The sequence below is a fragment of the Sminthopsis crassicaudata genome, chromosome 3, assembly GCF_048593235.1.
Source record: "Sminthopsis crassicaudata isolate SCR6 chromosome 3, ASM4859323v1, whole genome shotgun sequence".
NCBI classification, from domain to species: Eukaryota; Metazoa; Chordata; class Mammalia; order Dasyuromorphia; family Dasyuridae; genus Sminthopsis; species Sminthopsis crassicaudata.
This window is the reverse complement of record NC_133619.1, coordinates 119,528,292-119,553,585: the sequence shown is the minus strand read 5'-3', so window position 1 is coordinate 119,553,585 and position 25,294 is coordinate 119,528,292. Positions and strand designations below refer to the sequence as shown.

General features: G+C 33.3%; 1 protein-coding gene across 6 annotated transcripts in view; it reads right to left on the bottom strand.

Annotated features, from left to right (window-relative positions):
- Positions 1 to 25,294, bottom strand: part of LMO7 (LIM domain 7) — a 239,385-nt gene that overhangs the window by 84,390 nt on the left and 129,701 nt on the right. For 5 of the 6 annotated variants that reach the window (XM_074299286.1, XM_074299281.1, XM_074299283.1 and 2 more), the window contains exon 5: positions 22,137 to 22,243. In XM_074299286.1, coding sequence (XP_074155387.1) covers positions 22,137 to 22,243 — 107 coding nt within the window. Of the gene's footprint in view, positions 1 to 22,136; positions 22,244 to 22,633; positions 22,653 to 25,294 lie in introns of those variants that run through there. The other variant, XM_074299285.1, reaches the window with a different exon arrangement.

Below are 25,294 nucleotides of genomic sequence, written 5' to 3'. Positions count from 1 at the left end.
TCCAAACAAATGCTTTTCCTCATTTTGACATATAAAGTTTTAGGAACCCAGAGAAATGAAATTACTTTAAATTGAGAACACTAAGGGTTTTGGGGGGTTTGGTTTTTTTTTTTTTTTTTTTTTGGTTTTGTTTTGCTTTCTGGAGTAAGTTCTAAATGAAAACATCAACCCTTAACTTCGGAGCACAAAATACAGAAAACCAGCAAGGTGAAAAACTGAAGCAACCAAACTTTCATTTGGTTCCTCCTCTCAGAATTTAAAAAGTAAAACAAAACTTGATTCTTACCCTCAGGAGGCAAAATGGGAATAAATTATACCAACCCTGCCTAAGTTGGCAGAGTTGTTGTCTGAATAAAAGACCTGACAATCATAAAATCCAGAGGTCAAAAGATCCTTAGATTATATCCAATCCTATTCCTACCTAAATAATGATTTCCCTTTAGGACTTCAATAAATCCACTTTGAAAATTATAAAAGGATATGTAAATGCAGAATCTTCTTTTATTTTGGTGAAGAAGCCAGAAGTACAAAAGGACACATAACTAAACCATAACTATACACAAAGTATGAAGGATGAGATTCAAATCCAAGTCTTTTCAGCCCCACCCCCCAATCCATCTCAATCTAAGAAACCTGAAATCTTCTACTTTATAAAAGTATGTAGGTAAACATAAGATTAGGGAAGTGACAGACCATACCTTGAAGCCATTATCATTAGACTCAAACATGTAGTTTTAAAAACTTGTGCTTTAGTTGGTAATTTACTGGGACTATTCATTATGATAGGATAGCAATCAAAAATAACATCTTCCAAGATGGGGCAAAGAGCTTATGATATTATGGGACGGTCATTTTCCTATCATCACTTGAGATTTCTCTCCACCCAGAAAGAATGTTTCCCTAAAGGCAAGTTGAAGTCATAGCTGATTAAGGTGAGCTTGTAGTCAAAAAGTTGTTCAATTGTTTTTCACCGAAGTCCAACTCAATGAGACCCCATTTGGGGTTTGCTTGGCAAAGATACTAAACTGGTTTGCCATTTCCTTTGCCAGCTCATGTTAAAGAAGAGAAACTGAGGCAAACAGGGTTTGCCCAGGGATGCTAAGTGTCTTAGACCAGATCTGAACTCAGGAAGAAGAGTTTCCCTAAATTCCAACCTGGCACTCTACCCACCGCTCCATATAGCAGTCAAGATGATGAAGGCTTATTTGGACACTTACCAGCCATATGACCCTAGAAAAGTTACTTATTCTTTCTTTTCCTTAAGCCTCATCATCTGTAAAATGTGGGGAGCAAATTCAATAGACTCTAAAGTTTCTTCCAGGTCTGAATTTGATTCAAAATCATAAAATAGGCTGTATACTGTCAATTATATTTTTGTGTTTACCTTAGTAATTTGTGTAAGCAAGCACAAGTTGAAATTGCTTCCCATTTGGGCTATCGAATTATACATATCCTTTGAGTGTTTCTGCTGGGCTTATATACCAAAGAGATCTTAAAGGAGGGAAAGGGACCCACAGCTACGTGGCACAGTGGGTAGAGCCAAAAAAAAGTTCAATTTTTCTAAACATATTTTATATTCATCATGCTGAGCAATAAAAATCAGAGATGATCATATTTTTAAAACATATTAATATCATTTTATGATTACTAAGCACTTCATATAATCTCATTTGATCCTCAGAATGACTATAAACTAATCCAACAAGCACTTTAATACCTCTTTTGTAAAGGAAGTGGGTGAAAGTATTCTTTCTCCCATTTTACAAATAAGTAACCTGAAGCTTAGAGAAATTAACTATTTTTCTACATGGAAAGCTCTTCAAGTAGCAATGTAGATTTTTCTGCCTCCTCAAACCACAGTATGTTTAATCTCAAGGATTAATCCTTAGGAGCACTAATCAGTGTACCACGTTTTAAGAATGGCATCCTTGGGGCCCGGTGAAATGTTGGGGTCATTAGCCCCCACTCTTAAAGGCCTCAGGCAGTATTTATTTTTGGGGATTGCCTGTCTTTTTGTTTTCTTATCACATGTCAAGTCTTTCTGGTACTGAGAGCAACTTCTTCCTCTCTGAGCCCTTCATTCCTATTCATGTTTAGTGCTGTGTTCCACTAAGCCTTTGGGAGCACTCTTTATGTATGTATACTTACACATATACATATATCTATATGTGCATGACTATTGTTACATGCATACATGTATGTGTATAGACACATATGTAGAATACTATAATCATGTGTAATACATATACATGAATAAGGCTATACTAACATGTATACACTACTATATTAATTTGCAAAATACATAAATGTATATTAATTTGTACATACATATATAATGCTATATATATAAAATTTATATGTAAGCATTTATGTACGTGTGTATTTATATACATAAGTGTATATAAATACATATATATACTAATATATATATTATTATCCAATTGTTTCCAACTCCCCATTACCCCATGACCCAAAGCCCTTCTCTCCTCTACTATATGAATATGTATATGATTGTACTAATTTCTATGTGTACACATATAAATATATGCATAATACTATACTAATTTATATATTAATTTAGATATAGACATATGTAAAATACTACATATAGATTAATTTGCACTTATAATTTTAAAAATTAACTGATTTTTTTAAAAAAAGATTTATTGATATCTTTTGTTTCTATATCATAGTCCATTCTAAATTAATCCTTCTTCCTATATTCCCTTCCCTTCATTCTACAAACTCTAGTGACTTTTCATTATGAATTTTTTTTTTTTTTTTGCTGAGGCAGTTGGGAATAAGTGACTTGCCCAGGATCAGGTCACATAGCTGTGTACTCTATCCACTGCACTACTTAGCTTCCCTTACAAAGAAAAATTCTTAAGGAAAACCAAGGGGCATAATAGATATATCTAATGGTATAAGCAACATTCTGTACCCACAATATCTCACCACCTTGACAGAGGGAAAGAGGAGAATTTCTTCTTTTGTTCTTTAGAGCCAAGATTGGTCATTATAGTTACACTAACGGTTAGCTTCATTTTAATATTCTTTCTAATTACTTAATTAATTTTATATTCTTTTTGTTAATATTATTAAAGGAATAGTTCTAAGATTCAGTCTTTCATTCTTTCATTTCATTTCATAAACATTTATTTGCCTTTTACGTGCAGTGTTCTGAATTGAGTAAAACACATTTTCTGCAGCCACTCCCTAAGAAGCTTCCAGTGGTGTAGGAGAAAATGAAACTTATACAATGATAAAAATCATACTAATTGAAAGGGTGTTATTACATCATTGATCTAGAGAGTTGGAAGAAGCCTTAAAGACCAGTGGTGTTTATTACAAAACAGTGATTAGCCAACTCAGAGTTTCTATGATTGAGTCACTATCAGGGTTTCATTCTCCTGAATCAATCATTTTGTGAATTTGTGTCACAGGAGCCGAGTTCAAGACTTGACCACGTCATTAACTAGCTGCACAATATCAGCCAATTCCCTTCACAAGCCTGGTAAGATTCCTTCTCTGGGGATTAGGGGGCTGGAACAAATGATCTCTAAATTCCCTTCTAATGCTAATCTATGTATGAGCCTATGAGTCTATGATCCCCAACCCTTTTCGGGAACTGGAGAAGAGTTTCATCTTGCTGGAATTAGACCCTGGCTATTTATCGTAACACGGGATGCCTCCAGGCTTAGCACCTGTTACAAGTCCTCTTGTGGCACTCTTGAGAGCAGAGCTGTGTCCGTCAGGATTTCTTCTTCCTTTTTAAAGAGCATAAATAGTAGGTATCCAGACTATCACTTTTTCTCTATTTATAACCTACATTTTACAATGGGGCTTTCTTCACTTTCTTAAGCTCCAAGCCTCTGTGTCTCTTTTTTTTCCTGATATAATAATAATAGTTAACATTTATAGAGTACTTTATAGTTCGCAAAGCACTTAACTATATACCTTAACATATAATCACTACAACACCCCTGTGAGGTAGGTGCTAATATTACTTCAGATTACAGATAAGAGAACTGAGGCTCCACGGCTGAGAATCACAAATCGACTAAGTGTCTAACAACAGGGCTTGAACTACTATCATCTCAGCTAAAGACCCTGTGTTCCATCCATTACTCCACATTGACCCTCAAAAGATAAAATATCCAACTTTAAACTTTCTCAACAGAAGCACTTACTTTAATAAGCAAAATAATTGTGGGGATTTTTATTTGTTTGTTGACATCAATGGGTTTGGTCAAAGTTAAGTAATATAGGAGACCCAGCCTTAGAGTCAGAGAGACTTGAATTAAAATCCTACTTCTGACAGGCACATATTGGGTCTGTAACCCTGCACTTTAATCTCTCTGTATTCTGACTATAATATGCTTTTCAGAGAATATAACCTATGACAAAAGGAGCTCCTTAGCAGAAGCTCTCTATACCAATAAAATCTCTTTATCCTTCTCCTATCCCCCCCCACAAAAAAGAACATTATAACCATGAAAGAAAGTGTTCTAAATAGCATCATACTTAATATTGCTATTATTTAAGAAAAAATATTTCACAGAAAAGATGCTGAAAATCAGAACAAGCAAAGTCAAATTATAAAAGTATAAACCTAGGTAGTTATGACAAATTGTATTTTGTGTTCTAAAGTCTATAACATATGTATTATCAAAACAAAATATTCATAAGCATCTGTAGGACACTTAAAAAACCCCAGGGCCATAGACATGTGAATGAAAATAATACCTTATAGGAATATATGTGTGAGTACATACAGACACATACACATATAAATGATGAAAATAGTTGGAAAGTTTAAAGTGACTATTTTATATAGATAGATAGATACATACATACATACATATTATTGAAAATATATACATTTATATGAGAAATATATTATTTATAGATATAAAAATTCATATATCTATATTTCCATGTATATATATACATATATGTATATGCATATATATATATGTGTATATATATATATATATATAAAACCAAAATACCACTACTGTTTTCATTCAGCCAGCCAATATAAAATTAAACTGCCAATATCCATTTGTAAAGTTAGACAAGGAGTGAATATAAAAAATCATTTTTGTATTAGAATGGTTTTATAATGAAGTCTTTGCCACGCTAACATTGCAGAAGGCAATCTCACATGGCCAAGACTTAACACCAATTCATCTGTGGAAGATTCTTTTTTGTTTGCTTGTTTAGGGTGCAGCTGGTCTTGCTGTACAAACTCCACACATGACTGTTTCAATCACGATACATGACTCAAAATAAAATGAGCAAATTCTATAAAAATTTTTTTAAGTTTACTTTCCACTTCAAATAGGATAATTCCAAGAGAAATATTTTGATGATTCATTCTTTTGTTCATTAAAAAAGCATTTCAAGCACCTTGTATGTCCCACCCTGCACCCTCTTAGAAACAATTTGTCTTAGATTAGAAGACAAATTTCAAGTATACACAAAAAATGATACTGATTGAAACAGCCATGGAATCACAGAGCTAGAGGTGGAAGAGATCTCAAAAGGCTTATCTTGTCCAACCCACTCATTTCATTGATGAAGGGGGCCTGGGAAAGTTAAATGACTTTAGGAAAAATGACATAGACACTTTGAGAAACAGGATTTGAATTAGATGTTTTGACTCCAGAGAAAGCCTTCTTTTCACTTTGGCACAATAGGTACATAAGAGGTTAAAGTACCATGAAAATAAGATCAGAAATAAATGACTTCTACTCATATACATGATCCAATACTCTAGTGGTTTTTTGATTAGTTCACTTGGGTTCCAGTCACATATTTCATGTTGCCTCAGTAGTGGAAGGGCTCTATATAAACTCTATTATACATGTTGTATATTTTTTAACATATATGAGAAAACAAGACAAAACAAACACTAAGAAACATATGCCACCTTCCCGCTAGTTTTTAAAAATCATTATGACAAGATTGTGCCTATTACTTTTGTTTCTGATCATAAGTTTAGTGCTCAACATGTAACTGATACTACTGACTTTTAAAAAATTTATTTATTTTTAATTAATAGTATAAAAGAAGCATTTCCATAACATTATAAAAAAGATGATTACATTTGCAAATCTATTATGTACAAGCTGCTATTCCTTTTAAAAATAAAATTAAATTATCATATAAATTTCTTTTTTCCCTTTTTTGTCTTCCCTCCTCTCTCCCATGCCACTCCCCACCCTCAACCTCCTCACTTTGGCCCTTAGAGATGGTTTATCACTATACACAAATAGGTATACACACACACACACACAAATATATATGTAAAATTGTTCTACTCATAATTCCATTTATCATTTCTATCTCTGACTACAGTCATCTGACTTTTAAAATAATATTTGAAAAGAGAGAGTGTGGCATACAGGATATAGAGCTGAACTCAAAGGCAAAAAAGCCTGCATTCACATCTTATCTCTGACATATATTGACTGAATGAGTCAGATCAAGTCACTCAATAGCTCAGTTAACCAAAAGAATTTCTAAATTTTAAGAAAAAAACTGCTCATCTGCATTAGATAAATCTCCTTCACTGACACAAATTAGCAAAACTATTTTTAATTTTTAAATTAAATTATATTAATTTTAATATCTGCAGGTGAAACAAATCACTGTGCTTTCCTACACAATCACCACCACTACCCCTCTTTACCCTAGCCATTGTGTCTAATTATAAGTATGAAACCTATTCCTGCACTGGTAGCAGTGATCAATATCAGTTATTAATCTTACTCTCTATAACTAAGCTTTTAATAATTGAGTAAACAAACAAAATCAATGCAGCCAAGAATAGAAAGAAAGCTAAAAAAAGGGGGGGGGGATCACAACCAGTATTTCTGATAAAGGCTTCATTTCTAAAATATATAGACAACTGAGTCAAATTTATAAGAATATAAGTCATTCTTTAATTGATAAGTGATCAAAGGATACAAATAGACAATTTTCAGATGAAGACATTAAAGGCATCTATAGTCATATGAAAAAATTCTCTAAATCACTATTGATTAGAGAAATGCAAATTAAAACAATTCTGAGGTATCATCTCACAGCTATCAGATTGACTAAGATGACAGGAAAAGATAATGATGAGTGCTGGAGGAGATGAGGGAAAACGAACATTAACGCACTGTTAGTGAAGTTGTGAAAAATGATTTAGCCATTGTGGAGAGAAATTTGGAATTGTGCCCAAAGAGGTATAAAATTGTTCTTACACTTTGACCTCAGCAGTGTTACCAAAGAAATGATAAAAGAGGGAAAAGGACACATGTGCAAAAATGTTTATAACAGCTCTTTTTGTGGTGGAAAGAAATTGAAAATTCACTGGACACCCAGAAATTGGGGAATGGCAGAATAAGTTATGGTTTATGAATGCAAGGGAATATATTGTTTCATAATAAATGATGAGTAGCTTTATTTCAGAATAGCCTGGAAAGATTTACATGAACTTATGCTGAGTGAACTCAGCAGAACCAGGAGAACATTGTGCATAGTAACAGCAAGATTATGTGATCAACTCTGACAAACTTAGTTCTTTCAAGTTTGATTTAAGACAAGTTTAATAGACTTGGAATAGAAAATACCATCTGCATGCAGATAGACAATTATGGATACTGAATGAGAAATCAAGCATACAATTTTCACCTTTTTTGCTTTTTTTTCTAATGGTTTTTCCTGTTGTTCTTTCACAACATGACTAATATGGAAATATATTTAAAATAATTATACATGTATAACCTATATCAGATTGCTTGCTATATCTTGGGGAGGGGGAGGCAAAGAAGGGGGAAAGAAAAAAATTTGGAATTTAAAAAATTACCTTTACATGTAATTGTATGTAATGTAATGTAAAATATAAAAAAAGTAAAACACCTTTACATGTAATTGAAAAAATAAAATATTATTGAAGGGAAGAAAAAAAGAAATAAATTTGCCATTCAAACCCTTGAATAATTTGTATTACTGGAGGGAAGGTACACCAAAAAATAAAAAAAAAAAAACTATTGACTTGTTCATTAAAAGATATCATGATACAATGTACTTGAAGTAAGAAGTCCTTGAATAAAGTCATATGATTCAGGGAAATGGCAGCCCTGAGCACCAACTTCCTCATCCTTGAAATGAGGGGAAAATATTTTACTATCTAAATCAAGAAGCCCTACAAAAATGTGAGCCGTTATTCTTTATTCAGGATCAGTATATTTTAGATATTCTGTATTCTAAGAATAACTCTGCTCCACTGAGAGATCATTAGCATAGAAGAATTCAGGGGTCCCGTTGCCTGCTCCATCAGTTAAACAAATATGGATCCAATTGCATATACATAAGGAAATATTTTCCTCTTTTAAAATTTCAGTTGTGAGATTAGAGCACAGCTGCCTGTATCCTGCATTGATAGACACCTATTCTCTATTTATAGAAGACGGCATCTCGTTATAATTAAATTTTGGTAAAAGATAAAGCAAAATGATCTCTCACCAACACACTCTCTTTTAAGTACACTAAGGAGATGGAATTTGTTAGTGAAACATCTGCCAACTTGTTTACACAAGTATATTGACTCTTTTTCATGATTACTCCCAGATCTTGGCAAACTAAAATAAAATGGCCAGCCAGAAAGTCACTGGCTTTTTGGAGTTTTTTGTTGTTAGGTTTTGTTGTTATTGCTCTTATTGTTTTGGACAACCATCTTATCTAAAATAATGTCAAGCACTGTATTCATTTGATTGCTATTAGTATATTAATAGTGTAAGGAGATAGTTAAAGATTTAAATATTCTTTGAGAATATATTTTAGATTTAGTTAATGCCTTAACTCTAAATAGTTCAAAAAGCATATAAAATGGTTAATTGAAAACAGCTACTTTCCCCCAACTGACTAAGTGGTCTTCTTTAAATTCTAAAAAATAAATAATTAAATCAGATCATCTGAAACTGGTTAATTTTAAAGATATTTGTTGCAGGCTCCCATTTTGAACTAATGAGGCTTTCCTCTGCAGTAAAAACGTGTAGCAATCATTTAACATTTAGAGAAAATGCTGATGAATTTAAATTAAATAGCAGACATAATTAGACTCCCACATAAAGACAGTTCCCTTAAATGACAAGATATCCAGCAACACTCTCAAGTCTTATCTTAGTGTTCTGTTAACATTCTGTGTCCACCATGTACAAAACATTACATTAGGTTCTTTGAGGGAGATTCAAACAAAGAGAAAACACAATCCCCATCTCCTTGTGCAGTCCAACTCAGAAAACTTGACACACAAAGTTTTCAGAAAACCATATTCAATTAACCAACAGAAAGTGCAAAAAGTCCTTCAGTCTCAAATAAGTGTTAAATCAACATGGAAAAAAAGTGAGACACATACTGTCAGTTGACAAGCTTTTATTAAGTCCTTACTATATGTCAGGAATTATTTATGTTAAGCACATAGAAAGAAGAAAAAATAAGCAGCTCTCTAAGCAAGGATACACTATGGAAAGGATATATTCAGGATAAATGTGATAATCAATAGGACAAAGCAAAAAATAAATTTTAAATTTTTAAAAATAGAACAAAGCACTAGTGTAAAGAAGGTAGAATCTTAAGCTTTGATACATCACTCTTATGATTCTGAACAAATAAGTCACTTAATTCAATCACAGAATCTTGGAATTAAAGTAATCACTATGTAACCTTTAGCTTTCAGAAAGTGGAAGTTTGAATAATAACCAATGTGACTAATCAGCCTTCATTAACACTTCTAATCCATAGGGTTAGTATCTAAAAGGAGGTGGTACAGTGGATAAAGGATTGGGCCTGGAGGCAGGAAGGCCTGAGTTCAAATTAGGCCTCAGACTCACCAATTGTGTGACCCTATTTAAAATATAAAATGAGCTGGAGAAGAAAATGGCAAACATCTCTAGCATCTTTGCCAAGAAAACCCCAGATGGGTATGCAAAGCGTCAGACACAACTAAAATACAATTAAAGAAAATCTATTTTATTTTCTTTTTGGAGCATTTGTATTGCAAATATTATATAGAGAAATTTTACTCTCATAACTTCAAAATAGACTTTTCTGTTATCTACAATTGCTAGCTTTTGCCTATTATTAAAATAAAACACAAAAGACCTCTTGAACTCAGAGATGGTCCATATTCCCATTCAGATTCCCTGGGCCATAATCGGAGTTACAAGTGATATAGATGAGAAGACTCAAGATATTCTCTACAATATGAAGAGTAATCCAGAGTGAATTCTAGATACAGAACATTTGATTCTGCCTAATCTGAAAATTATTCCCCTATTCTAGGAAGCCTTCCTTCCTCCACCCCCACTTACTAATGCTTTCCTGTGTCAGTTGATATACATCTGCTCAGTATCTATTTTGTACTTTCCTGAATATCTTTATGTTGTCTCCTCCATCAGAATCTGTGTTCCTCGAGTTCAGAAACCACCTGTTGTGGCAGGGATGAGTTTGGGTAGGTTTTTTTTTGGGGGGGATTAGTGGGGCCTTTTGCTATTTACCTTTCTTTGTTATCCCCACCACTTAACACATAGGAAACACTTAGCAAATGCTTGCTAATAGACTCAATAATCTAATAATAATAATAAATTATTATTAATTAATAATTACTAATTTCACAAAATTATGGTTCAAAGGCAGGTCTTTCAGAATCCATGATCAGCTCCTTGTCACCCTATACTACTTGATAAGGAAATCTCAGTTATAATTCTTTTTTTTTTCAAGTTGCATTATTCTACTTTTAATAGAAGAGAGTGAGTTCATTTTAGAGAGAATCACCCTACATATTATTTCTGAAACAGTGACTGAAAAGTCTATCAAAATTGATAAAATAATGAACTCTGGTTACAAATACACTTTATATATTGTACTCTCTATAAGTATCCCATTCTTTGATTTTTAAACCTGGAAAAATTAGTGATTATTCACTTTCTCCTCAGTTCCTCCAAAAAAACCTGAATACATAAACTCTTTAAAACCTGAAGACATAAACTCTTTAAAATCAAGTCATATTGAACAATTCTATTCATAATAAAAGAGAGAAAGAATGCTAAATAAAGTAATTTTGATTGGTTTCCAAATCTTCCTCATTTAAGGCTTATAATATTGACATAATGGAACTTATAATCTACAGTCATTAAAAAAAAGTAAAAAAAAGTTAGGAAAATTGCTTTTTTTTCCCCTAGGTTCTTCAAAGATGGACAATATGCATCCTACAGAATGTATAAGTCAAAGAAAAAGTCAAATTATTTTCTTTACGTTCCCATGTCATCTTGTCATTCCTCTTGGGGTGAGAAGAGTAGAAAACAATCTTTTTTCACTTAAGTAGCTTTACTCTTAATTGCTGAGAAAGTTTCAGATTACTTTTAAGTGGATGTGATCTTTAAGTACGGTAGTTTGTTTTGTTTAAGAAAAGTCAACAGGTAATAGATACCATGATTTTTTTTTTCCCCAGAGAATTCCATGATGTGGTAATAAGAGGCCAAGAGTGAGGGTATCATATAAGCAGCTGGCATCTAGGAGAAATTTGGGCCTTTTTATGAACCTGTTGCTATATCTCCTCCCATGCTGTACTTATTAAGTAGCTTTAGGGAATTCTTTTAAGAACTCACTTCCACTATTTGCTCTTTTCAGTGGGAAAAAAAAAGTTTTAAAAGTGGTACCTTTAGAAATCAAATAGTTCAATCTCCCTATTAAAATGATGATGAAACTGATGCTCAAGGAGTTGAAATTACTTTGGCAAGTTCTTACAGAAACCTAGTAGATAACAATTACTATTCAAACACAGGTTTTAAGGTAATTTTTTATTCCAGATGCTGCTAACAGTCTGGCTATAAGACCTTTTTTTTTCTATATTGTCTCTGATCTCTTAAATTACCTAATTACTATAAACAAAAACTGCAACCCACAGACTGAGAGTTATTTTGCTACTGCTCATGAGAGATATACTTTCTTTTCCTTAAGTCAGGACTGTCTTTGAAAATCTAAGATGGTCAAACAGGTAATCACTATTGATTTCTCTCCATTTAACATCTAGCATATTTCTCTACTTATTTAGCTTATTTTCAGCTTAGATTTTCTTAAATATCCATAGGGCTTTTCACATATTTTGAGCTTGAATTTCTTTTTTTTTTTTTTTTTTGGCGGGGGGGGATAGAAGGAAAAGAAACCATCTTTAACTTTCTCAATATAAAAACACTGTCTAATAAAAAAAAATTTAATTTGTTAACATATAGAATTACTATAAGAATTCACTAAAATTCCAGCAGGCAGCTTCTGACAAACCAGCAGTTCAAAATAATTATCATTACTAATATATTAATATTAATATATGTAAAACAATACCATATTGCTCATTTTGCTAAGATACAAATGAAATATCAGATTTAAAATCTTTCTTTTATTACATGTCCTCTGTACTCTGAAATGTCAAGAATTATGAGTTGTAAAAGAAAAGGACTTGCAAATAGCCACTTTACATAGTGTTTTAACCCACCTTCAAAACCTGGCTCAAACTTTAATTTTTTCCAGGAAGTTCTGCTGATTAAACCCACCCACTCTTATTATTTCTGAATTAAATGAGAGGAAATCTAGTCTGAAATATTGGCAAGTCTGAATTAAGGTATTTTTGTTCTATCAGTTTCAAGTACATATTTGGAACAATTTGAAATAATTCTTAAACTAACCAAGAAAAGGTATATGCACTAGACTTTAATGATTTGGAAAGACTTGCCTGCAATTATAGGGAAAAGAAAAGAAGGGAATAAGCATTCATTAAGCACCTAAAATGCACAAGACACTAAAGCAAATTCCAAACATTTCACTTGATTCTCACAACACCACCATGAAATAGATGCTATTTGAGGCAAAAAAGAGGTTTGTTGATGTGCCCAGACCACATAGCTAGTAAGCATCTGATACTGAATCGAAATTCAGGTCTTTCTCACTCCAGGCCCATTACTGTTATACCACCTTGCTGTCTCTTTATCTTTAAGAAATTTTAAAAAGTAGAAATAGTTAATTATCAGCACCCTTTAAAAGTTCATTCTCTTAAGAATATTAAGCTGCAGTGCTTTGTGGGGTCTCCTTCTGAACCTCTTTCTGCTCTATCTGTTCTGTCAAGATTTCAATTATTCATGATTTATTTTCTTACCATAAATGTTGCTTTTGAATTTCCAAGTATTATAAATTCAATATGTTAAAATCAAGCTACTTAGAAAGTATTCGATTACTGTTCATCGTCCTGATAAATGCCAAAGGTATATCATATGCTAGAGCCCAAAATGTTCTAAAGCAAACCTGTGACAAAATGTCAGAACGTAAAAGGGATCTGAAAGAAGATCTAGTCCAATCCATACCTGGATAATGCACCTCTCCAACATTAGACAGTCATCTATCTACCTGTTGCTTCAAAACTTTCAATGAGAGGGAATCTACTGTCTTCCCCAATGTCATCCATTTCAATTTGGGACATTTCAAATCATCAGGAAAATATTTCCTATATCAAGACTATTTGCAACTTTCACAATGGCTAACTGAAATAATTAACACTACTCAAATACTCAAAGACAAATCATAAATTCCCAAGTCACCTCCTCTTCTCCCTTCAACTAATGTTCTCATGATATGAATTTGCTGCCCTTTATCACCTTGGCTGCATACTCCAGAAAATCAATGCTCTTACTAAAATGGGACATCAGGAACGAATGCAATACTTAGATGTGATCTGACCAGATCATAGTACAACAAGATTATCACTTCTTCCTAATCCTAGATACCATCTTTTCTCTCACTATAACCTCACTCTCTTCACTGTGAAAGTTTTCGTGGCTACCACATCACACTGCTGACCCTATGATCTATGATCTATCAGAATCTTCACTTATTTTTTTAATTAACTTGTCTAGCTAGCCATGCTTCCCCCAGAGGAGAGACATCAAAACAAAAAATAGGAACCACTAATCTGTACATAAGGACCTCTGTAGACCATATATTAATTTTACTGTAATTTTATCTATGTTTTTATTGTATTTTCATTTAAATATTTTGTTAAATATTTCCCAATTACATTTTTATCTGATTTGAGTTGCACTCAAGAGCATTGTGGGATGAGTATTTAACACCTCTTCCCTAGAGAGGAATCCAAGATCATGTGATTCACATTCAGTTACTATTCACCTCTGGAATATATTAAGGAAAAAACAAATATGTCATAGTAAATAAGTGATAGAATTAATGAATTTAAAGATAAACAAAGGCAAAAAGAAGGAATTTGTTAGCTTCTAATCTCCTCTTTATCTTAATGAGATTAGTCACAAGTTGCACATTTCAGGAACATTAAGCTAGTTTCATTTTGATCCATGGCTATGGAACCAATTCCTATCCCTAGCCCATTATCACAATATTTGTGCAAGCTGTGGGTATCTGGGCAAGTTCATCTTTTACCACACTTAAAATAATCTATTCAGTGTATATCCTATAGACTATAAATCAGGCTACTGAATAAAAGTATGACGATTAAAAAAGATTTAAGAAACATAGTTTCTGGATAATTTAATCATTTTATTAATAAGGGGAGCACATTATCAATAAAGGGATGGTCATTTGGCCCTCTCTCTTACACTAAAGATAATCTTGGAGAAAGCTCATTGTTTATATACCTTTCAAAGAGTAGGAATTCCTGAGAAGGGGCAATCAACTGATTGGATGACACAATGGGCTGTGAGCGATATTAAAATGAGGGGCTGAGAGTGACATCATGTCACCCTTGGACAAAGAAACTACCTCTATACTCAGACCCCCTAGACAACAGGATGTCTCCATCCAAGCTTGACTGAATGGAATTCACTTGATATTAGCAATTCCTTGTAGGTTTAGGTTGGGTCAGTTGGAGAAGTAACCTTCAGAGATTGACATCTTGAAAATAGAAAAGGAAGAGGGATCTCTGAATCTTCTCCAATCTATTCATTATTAATAATAATTTCTCTCAAAAGACAACACACTGTAAGACTAGTGTAGATTCTTTAATCTTCAGGTTGAAGGCATGTAGCTTCCCAAGTAATTATGCTTATTTTAAAAACTAACTTCTAATTACTTATCAGTTCTTGGAATACTTTTAATGTTATAAACTACAATCTGGGTCAAGCCATACATCGTATTTCCTTTGTTGACAGACTCAATACATTAATAGATCAAGAAATGATAGATAGCATTTCAATTTTAGCAAAAAAGTGAACTTAGTCAGATGATCTTCAAAGCAAAGGCTGAATGACCATTTATCGGTTACATTCCTGGGGAAATAATTTTTTTCATGTATGATTTGGACCCTCAGGATGCTGAAATTCTATAAAGTGTCTTTATTATGAATAAAATGTAGAGATGTGGACAAGATAATAGCACAGTTTTACAGGAATTGGTTTTATAAATGGACCCAAAGGACTGGTATTCATTCTTTAGGAAAGATAATATTTAATGTCTATAAATGTAAATTTAGTGGATCAAATGAGTCAACATATTGTAAAAGGCTGTTTTTAATCATAGAAATGAGAGTTACCAATTCTATTATTTTATAGATTAATAAATGGAGGCAGGCATTTTATCATGTATATTGGTTCAGTTTCTTCATTAGCATTGCCATTTTTCAGATTAACTTCTTATTTACAAGTGATTATGTTGGGACTGACTCATTTGGCCACCACAAAACACAAAGTCAATTCAAAATTCAACATAAGGAGAAAATTCCTCACAACTGAAAGTTTTACAGAAATGTAATGGATGGTTTCAAAGAATAATGAGTTCCCATTACTAGGCTTCTTCAAGCAGAAGCTGAAGACTACTAGCCAACGAGGCAAGAAAAAGTACTGGGACAGGAAATGATCTGGACAATCTTAGAGGTGACCTTCTAATTCTAAGAGATGGGATTCCACAGCCCCCAAACCCAAAACTATATATAGAAAGAAGCACATATTTAAAATCTCCAATGATTTAAAATCAATGTGACTATTAGAACAAAAGAAAATTTCATACTACTAAAACCAAAATCTGATAACTGGTTGATTGCTAATGGTAAATAAAGTTTTAATTACTACCCATGTACTTTAGATATTTTGGTGCCTGGAATGGTCAATCCTACACAACAGCAGCAGAGAAGATAGCCCTTACACATTATGATTTGAAGAGCATTGAAAGACCTCTCTAGGTAAAAATCTCTCCTCCAGATCTCCCAGGATATATATACACATATATTGTATCTAGGTTATATTGTAACACATGTAAAATGTATGGGATTGCCTGTCATTGGGGGGAGGGAGTGGAAGGAAGGGGGGGGATAATTTGGAAAAATGAATACAAGGGATAATATTATATGAAATGAATACAAGGGATAATATTATTTTTAAAATTACTCATGCATATATACTGTGGAAAAAAATTCTAAATAAAAAATAAATAAATAAATAAATAAATATAAAATTGCCAAAATTAGTCATGCCATTGACAGTTCCCATTAAAATAAAAATGTTACTTGTTTTAATTCATTACATCACTATTTTCCAATTAACTAATTCTACCTAAAATGTCAGCTTTTCTAGCTAAGCCATTTAAGAAAACTTTCAAGGAATGAGATAAAGAACAGGTAAGTTTTTGATGAATAAAAATCAGAAACCCAGAAAGATGTTAAGAGTTGGGAAAGAAATTCTACTAAGGGAGAAATGATAAGAAATAGAGATGAATAGAGATTAAAAGGAAACCTGAAATACTGCAAAATCTTTAAAACTGTATGTATATTCATGCTATACAGGGTCACACAACAACAATTTTTTAGTGGCCAACAGATTACAGTAAGGAGAAATTCCACAACAGAGGATGTGAATATAATTTCTAACAAGTACTACTGTTCAGTATTAAGTGCCCTGCCACAGGCACTAAGACAGTGTCCTGAAAGAGTTAATATGTCTCTTCTCCTTAACTACTATATGGAATGATTTAGGCAGCTGATTGAACATAGTCCAATACAATCCCTTTTGGTTTTATTCTTTCCTAACCACTTGGTAGGAGGTGTTCAACATTTTAAAATAGTAACAGTATTGACAGCTGGAAGACACTAGGCTTAGGTTACAGTGCCAATTTTAGATACCAGTAGGATTCAAATGACTGGAAAGAGCCTTGTTCGTAAAGAAGGTTGGTTTAGTTATGAGATAACTATCTCCAAAATATAAGCATAAGGTTTTTCGAAAGTTAGATTTGAAAATAAGGTGCCACATAAGAAATGTAATACAGGTATATTTATATTCATAGGAATAATGAAGGCACATAGACAAACACTTGCCTTAACCTCAATTTGTCATGCCATTTGAAAAACTATGCCATTGGGAAATTTTGCTCCCAGAGCAATGGCAATGCTATTGTATGAAAATCAAGAAACATATTTTTTAACTTTAAACAAAAGCCAAATTCACACCAAACCATTATTTTCACATGATGGAATATTAACACAGATTCTCTTCCAACTTTTGGTGTTCCTGTGGAATTGGAAGCTGACAACATATATACAGATTTTTACTGCTTTCATTCTCAAACCACTACAAGAATCTTTTAAATGCATCACAATCCTTTCAACGTCATAGCGATTTTTATAAAACATATATTGTATAAGTGAATTTTTAGTTTCCATAAAAATGGAGGAATAAATCAATACTGGAATTTAGATACCCTTTTTCTCTCTCTTATGTAGTATAGTAAAGCAAATTAGTTTTAATAAGGCCATCTTTCTACAATCACATTGTGAGAAAAAGTGGTCTTAAATATAAACAGCACTGGAAACCACAGAATTGGGCAGGGGGAAAGGGAAAGAGGTAGTAAAAAACAGAGGTTAGTTGGGTGGGTTTTGGGGAAACATTCATATTATTTTTTTTGAGGATTTATCTCTCAAGTCAGAAAATGGACACAAAAAATCAAAATAGGGTCAATCATTGACTCAGCAAGTATTTCTTAAATACCTACTATATGCCAGGCACTGTGCTAAGCATTGTAGATACCAAAAAATAGGCAAAAAACAATCCTTGTCCTCAAGGAGTTTGCATTTGAATGGGGGAGTCATCATGCAAATTAATATATACAAAGTATGCTGTACATTTAGAAAATATAAAGTCTTTTCCTTTAGAGCAGCTCAAGACATCTGGGTTAGTGTCTTAATTTTCTTTCCCCAACCTGCCTTGCGTCTCTCTTACTAGACATGTGCCATGACAAATGAGAAACGCTTCTTGAGCATTCTAACTTGGTCTTTTCCCTAGCAGCACTTTTTGTGGTTTAACACACTGTCATAGCAATTATCCTTTTTTCTCTAAGCTGTCCTCTTAACATTTAGGAGTGTATAGACAGAGCTTCACACTATAGCACCCAAAAATGCTTTTGCAGGTTAATATATATGTATGGTCACATATTCAAAGCTAGAAAAAAATTTACTATAATACATGAAATTATAACATAAATAGGAAATTAAAATAACTACTATTTCCTAATAGGAGAAGATTTCAATTAAAATAAAATCAAGTAATTGAGTTTGATTATAGGAATGTAAACAGAATCAAAAATAATGAATTAACTAAAGGGCTTTCTTTCTCTGAAATTAGCCTTACAAGGTTAGTGATATAAAGGCTTTATTGTGGACTAATCTTTAAAACCCAAATTGAAGGAAAGTAAGAAAAGCTCCTTTTTTTTCAAAATCTGGATTAAATTATTCCAATAATTCCTAAACTTCCTGTTTTTCTTCACATTTTTGATCCTGAATGTATAATAAATAGATAATTCCTGAGACTCCTCTCCCCTCCCTGAGCACCAATACATGAATCATGTGTTTACTCTACTAATCCCTTTTCTTAAAATCCAGTTACCAATGCCCTACATGAAATATAAATAGTGAACATTTATTTATTAGCTATTGTTATGTTATATGCATGTTGTATACTGTTATGTACAAATATAATCTAGGTTGAGATACACCAGTTCCTAGAAGACAAGAAACAGATGTGTGTGATTTCTTTATATAATGACCAGCTTTGGAGTATATGTATGTACAGTGAGAGGAAAGAAGCAGAACTATCAAAGGACACGAGTTCAAATCTCACCTCTGACATTCAAGTATGTGACATTAGTCAATTCAATTAATTTCTAGGTGGTACAGTGCACTGATAGAGCACCACTCCTGAAGTCAGGAAGACTCATCTTCCTGAGTTCAAACCTGCCCTGAGACACTTGCCAGCTGTGTGATTCTGGGACTGTTTGCCTTAGTTTCCTCATCTATAAAAAATGAGCTGGAGAAGGAAATGGCAAACTGCTTCAGTGAAATCTTTACCAAGAAAACCCCAAATGAGATCACAAAGAGTCAGAGCCAACTAAAAGACCAATTAAGCAATGAGCTTTTTCTCTTACCTGTAAAATAAAAGGCTGGACTAGTTGTACTCTGAGGGCCCTTCAAGCCTGAGATCTCTAACACTCTGATGTGTGTGTGTATATATATATATATATATATATACATATATATATATTGATTATATATACCCATGGAATAAACATCATTGATTTTTTTTCTACTTAATTTAATTTATATATATAACAGAATGGTCAAAAAGTATTTAATGGATATTAATTACTCCACTCACTACTCTAAAAATTCCAAAGCGTCAATTCCAACCCAAAATACACGTCACTATTTGTAGAAATTTAAATTTGTTCTCATATTGTAAGAGAATCACTGATTTTTTAAGTATTTTAATAGCTAAAAAAGTATTTTAAAATAAGTTTTGAATATAAAACTCCAGTAAAACACTTTCATTGTTTTTCCCTCTGAATTTTGTTAGCAAGAGGAAAAAATAGTAATTCTCACTCTAAATCTTCCCTGAGGAAAAGTAAATTTGGCAATTACTCTCAATTCTTTCCCACCCTAAATAAAATGTCAATTGGTGCCAAGATTCCACAGAAAATTTTATAAGAAACTAAGAAATAGAAAATATTCTTGCTTGGGTAGCAGGAGATAACACATATCCTCAAAAGCAAATTATATATTCATTAAAAATTAAACAAATCCAAATTATTTGGTAAGCATATATGTACATATCCCTTTAATCTGCCAGATCTTTTAAAAATAGTATATGAAAATTCTGATCGAGTTTTGAAAATTATGTGAATTAAGAGATGAACAGATAACATAGTTTCTTCATTTCCTATAGTTCTGCCTCCATCTTGGAAGACCCAGAGTTATCCCTTTTTCTCCATGATCCAGAAGAACTGGGATTAAATACAGGAAGGGCTCTCAGATATAATGAAGGTTCCCACTCATTAGTCATTTTATTATAGTACTGCTACTAAGACACACCTTGGTTTATGGACTTGTGGTTTGTACTGAAACAAGTTGTTCAGCATATTTCTCATTATAACTACAACTACGTGTGTGTGTTTGTATGTGACCTCCCGGTTTCACTTTGTCAGTAATTGAATTTCACTCAATACAAAGCCAAGATGCTGGCATTACTTAACAATTTGTGCATAAAATCTTATAAAATGGGATCTAAGCAAGATTTTATTTTAAAAAAAATTATTAAAAAAATTAAAAGTCAAGGAACAAGTTTTGCCATGTTCATTACCAGCCCAAACATTGTGGTTTCGAAGTTGCAAACTAAACTATAATTTTTTTTCGAGGAACTATGCTTATTCTTAATTAAGGGAAGACTGGATTTAAAAAAAAAAAAAAAAAAAAAAAAAAGAATTCTCAAAATCAACATTTCTTGCCCATCAGATAAGTCACACAAAACAATGTTTTGATTAGAGCAAATTAATCAAAATGTTTAAGGTCCATTAAAATAAACATGACCTTACAAAGCAGGAAAGTGAATGGTTTGCATTTTACATATCACCAAGTTCCCCAAATTAGAATCTGTCAAAATATCTTTCTTATTTTAAATTATATATTTTTTCAATCAGCAAAAATCTGCCTTCTCTCTCGCCTATCCCCTTCCAAAAGGGAAAGGAAATATAGAATGTTTTTCAATGAATTAAAACTATATTTTTTTCTCGTGTTGCTAATATACAATAATGTGGGAAGGGGGTCGTGGACAAGTAATATAAGACAAGGAACAAAGCATAAGCAGTGCTCCTCAAATAGTTGGATTTCTTAGCAATTAAAACAATATATGTTTTATTTTTAAAGCTCAATACAAAACAATTTTTCATTTTTCTCCTTTTAGAAAACAACTTTCTATTTTCTTCTATTTGACATTTGTAAATGCTTTGTTTAACCCTACCTTAATGCTTAAGCATCAAGACAGCAAGAGAAAAGTCACTCCTAAAAGGCAAGATCACTCACTAAAAAGTTGCTTCCTGTCATGTGTCTTAGGAACTACTTAACTTTTGACATATTCAAGATGCTTTCTTAAGCATACAAAACTCAAGTTAGTCTGATCGCCTTCATAAACTCCAAATGTGACTTATTATTTTCACCACTAAACAGAACAACTAAAAATGAAAATATCCAACAGCATTCCCTGACTACCCACTTCTTCCCACTTTCATTTTCTTTTCCAATCTTTTAAAATAAGAAATTAACATCTTGCTTAAAAATCACACCTAACAAGATTCAGGGGCTTACATGTTAATCCTCTATACCTTAGCAATACAAGTGACAAGGAAGCATCCCTTCCTACTATCCAGTTCTTATTTTAGTGATAGTACTGTTTGGATCAGAGGGGGAGGGAGGATTTAACAGAGCAATTATTTAATTCCATTTCATACTTGTTATAGTATTGAACAAGCAAATTAACTTTATGATTGTGACAACTGTCTTCATCTTTTTTTTTAATGTTACATAAGAATAAAAAATATTAACTAGACAATTCATTCACTGTCCAGATTAAAATTTCTACAACACAGCCAATTATATATAGAAACTTCCTCTTAGAAATCTGATAAAAAGATAATTTTTTTTTCCTACAGATCCTCCATAAGGAGGATCTTACGTAAATGAATCTCCAACAAATGGCCTTATAGTTTTATTCTATTTTGTTTTCTTAAGATATCCAACAGGTGAAACTTACTTGACCGTGACTCGATTCGATAAATCCTGTAGATCTCCAGGATGGAAAAGCTGAGCTTCCTTCAATCCAATCTTTTCACACGCTTTTAGAAAAACATTTATATTATCCTGTGAAAAGAAGCGGAAAGCGATTGCTTAGCCAAACACTTCCCAGAGCAGAAGTTGCAAGTTTTTTTTTTATGACCAAACTTTCCACACTTCAAAGTCCAGTCACGGGCTCCAAAAAGCGAGGTAGCGAGATGTGTTCTGTGTTCGTATATATTTATACACATATATTTTAAAAAACACAGACAGCAGATCGGTCTTTCCCTGATGAGCTGAAGTGATCCTTTATCCCTGGACGTAAGTTGCTTCTGCTGCTGTGATCTTTGGGACTGGCACGTTAAACATTACCTGTTACAGGACAAGTGCTAGCCACCAGGCAGTAATCTGCACTTTGATGTCAGCTACGCTCTGCAAACAAACGCCCTCTCTCCAGCTTTGCACGACAAGCCTCACCTCTTTAAAAATAACTCCAGCTCCTGACATTCACCCACCCAGAAACTGTTGGCAGGGAAGAAAGAAGAGGAGGAACATTCTGTTTCTATGATCACAAATTACAGAACGGCTGCAGAATACCACACCTGGAAGCTGGGTTTGGTTGCTCAGCAAGCCCTTGACAGACAGAGGAACCATACTACAGGACGTAGGAAACCGGACCAGGTTCATTTTCATTGGCTAAGTGACAAAGTTTAGGTGTGTGCATTACTCACCCTCTGCACCTGCCGTAGGAACTGCTTTGGAAAAATGAAAGCCTCTTTTTCCCCTATTCCCCACCCCCTCTCTCCATAAAGATTTTGATCACAGATAATTCCAAAAACAGAATCGCTGATTCACAAAACCACTGATTTCCATTCGCACAGGTGACTACAAGAACCCCACATGCCAAGAGAAAATCAAATGTTCATATTCCACAGACACTGTGGCTAAGTCTGAATAGCCAGAATGTTTACTCTCTGAGGGGTTAATTCTAGCAGCACTTTGTCCCCAGTGCCAACTCCATGAGGGTTCACTCTCATGATCCCCAACATGAAAGGGCTTGGCATGCCAAAGCATATCTGAATAAACTCAAGCATGCTGGCAACACACATCACTTCCCTTGACAGGGAACCACATTCTCTTCCCCTCAACAGCTGGCCCTGGGAGAAAAGTATGTAACTCTTCTACTAAGAGAGAGGCAAGTAGTATCTTTCCTACCTTAAAAGTTTCTTGTCCCTCTAAGAAAGAGTTACAAAGAGAAAAAGACTTTTTTTTTTTAAAGAAAATTGAAGTTTTTGGATCCTTGAAGAAGAAGAAAAGAAAAGGGACCTGGAAAAAATGGCCTAAATAAGTATAAAGGAATGAGGAACAATGACTGCTGACAAACCAAAGGATAAAGGTATTTATGACTAGAGGTGTGGGGTTTCTGTTATGGAGTGATGTAGTAAAATTCAGTTTTCATTACTCAACTGCAAGCTGGAAGCCCTGATTCACTTTTAGCAAGAATGAATCAAAGATTAAATGAATCCAAAAGCCCAAATCCTGGACAACTCCAGGTTGAAGGTTCTCAATCTACTCCAACTTATCAGAAGAAAAGACATGACTTTCTTTTTGGAAGTTTTGAGAAAACATGTGTTGAAGGTTCTCAATCTACTCCTACTCATCAGAAGAAAAAAGAGGTGACTTTCTTTTTGGAAGTTTGAGAAAATATGGATTGAAGGTTCTCAATCTCTCCCTGCTCATCAGAAGAAAAAAGACATGACTTTCTTTTTGGAAGTTTGAGAAAACAGAAGCAAGACTTAATTCTAGTTGAAGGTTCTCAATCTACTCCTACTCATCAGAAGAAAAAATAAATTATTTTCTTTTTGGAAGTTTGAGAAAATGGAATCAAGATAATTCTTTATTGAAGTCCATGCAATGAATCATGCAATGAAAAATTGAAATCTGAAGATTTCAACTAATTAGAGATTCTAATGTTAAGGGCTTGAGGTGGCAGGAAGGGGAAGATAATTTTTCTGTTTTAAATAGAAGAAAATAATGCACAATCTTCAGAACCCAATTTAAGCAGAATGATATTATAGTATTAATAAAAACCCAAATCCTAAAAAAAATTTACTTTCATAATTTAAAGAAAATAAAAAGAAATGCATCAAAAGGTTTCCCAAATGATAGTTTTGAGCAGTTTGAAATGTTAAAATTCAGTTAGGTCATGTTAAAATGTTTAAAAAATATATTGATATTAATTATGGAAATTAGCATCTATATGGTTGGCGATGATGAATAGATTGATGGAGATAAATAAACACTCGTCTCTTGAAGAATCATTTTCAAAGACTTTTAAAACAACACAAGATGAAAATAGGCAAGCTGAAATGTAATTGTTCAGAATGAGATCAACTATACCAACAGTGAAAAATGAAATTGTCTATATCCATTCATATGAAAGAGTGTTCCAAATCACTACTGATCAGAGAAATGCAAATTAAGACAACTCTGAGATACCACTACACACCTGTCAGATTGGCTAAGATGACAGGAACAAATAATGATGAATGTTGGAGGGGATGTGGGAAAACTGGGACACTGATACATTGTTGGTGGAGTTGTGAAAGAATCCAGCCATTCTGGAGAGCAATTTGGAACTATGCCCCAAAAGTTATCAAACTGTGCATACCCTTTGATCCAGCATTGCTGCTATTGGGCTTATGTCCCAAAGAAATACTAAAGAGGGGAAAGGGACCTGTATGTGCCAAAATGTTTGTGGCAGCCCTTTTCGTAGTGGCTAGAAACTGGAAGTTGAATGGATGTCCATCAATTGGAGAATGGGTGGGTAAATTATGGTATATTAAGGTTATGGAATATTATTGCTCTGTAAGAAATGACCAGCAGGAGGAATACAGAGAGGCTTGGAGAGACTTACATCAACTGATGCTGAGTGAAATGAGCAGAACCAGAAGATCACTGTACACTTCAACAACAATACTGTATGAGGATGTATTCTGATGGAAGTGGAAATCTTCAACATAAAGAAGATCCAACTAACTTCCAGTTGATCAATGACGGACAGAAACAACTACACCCAGAGAAGGAACACTGGGAAGTGAATGTAAATTGTTAGCACTACTGCCTATCTACCCATGT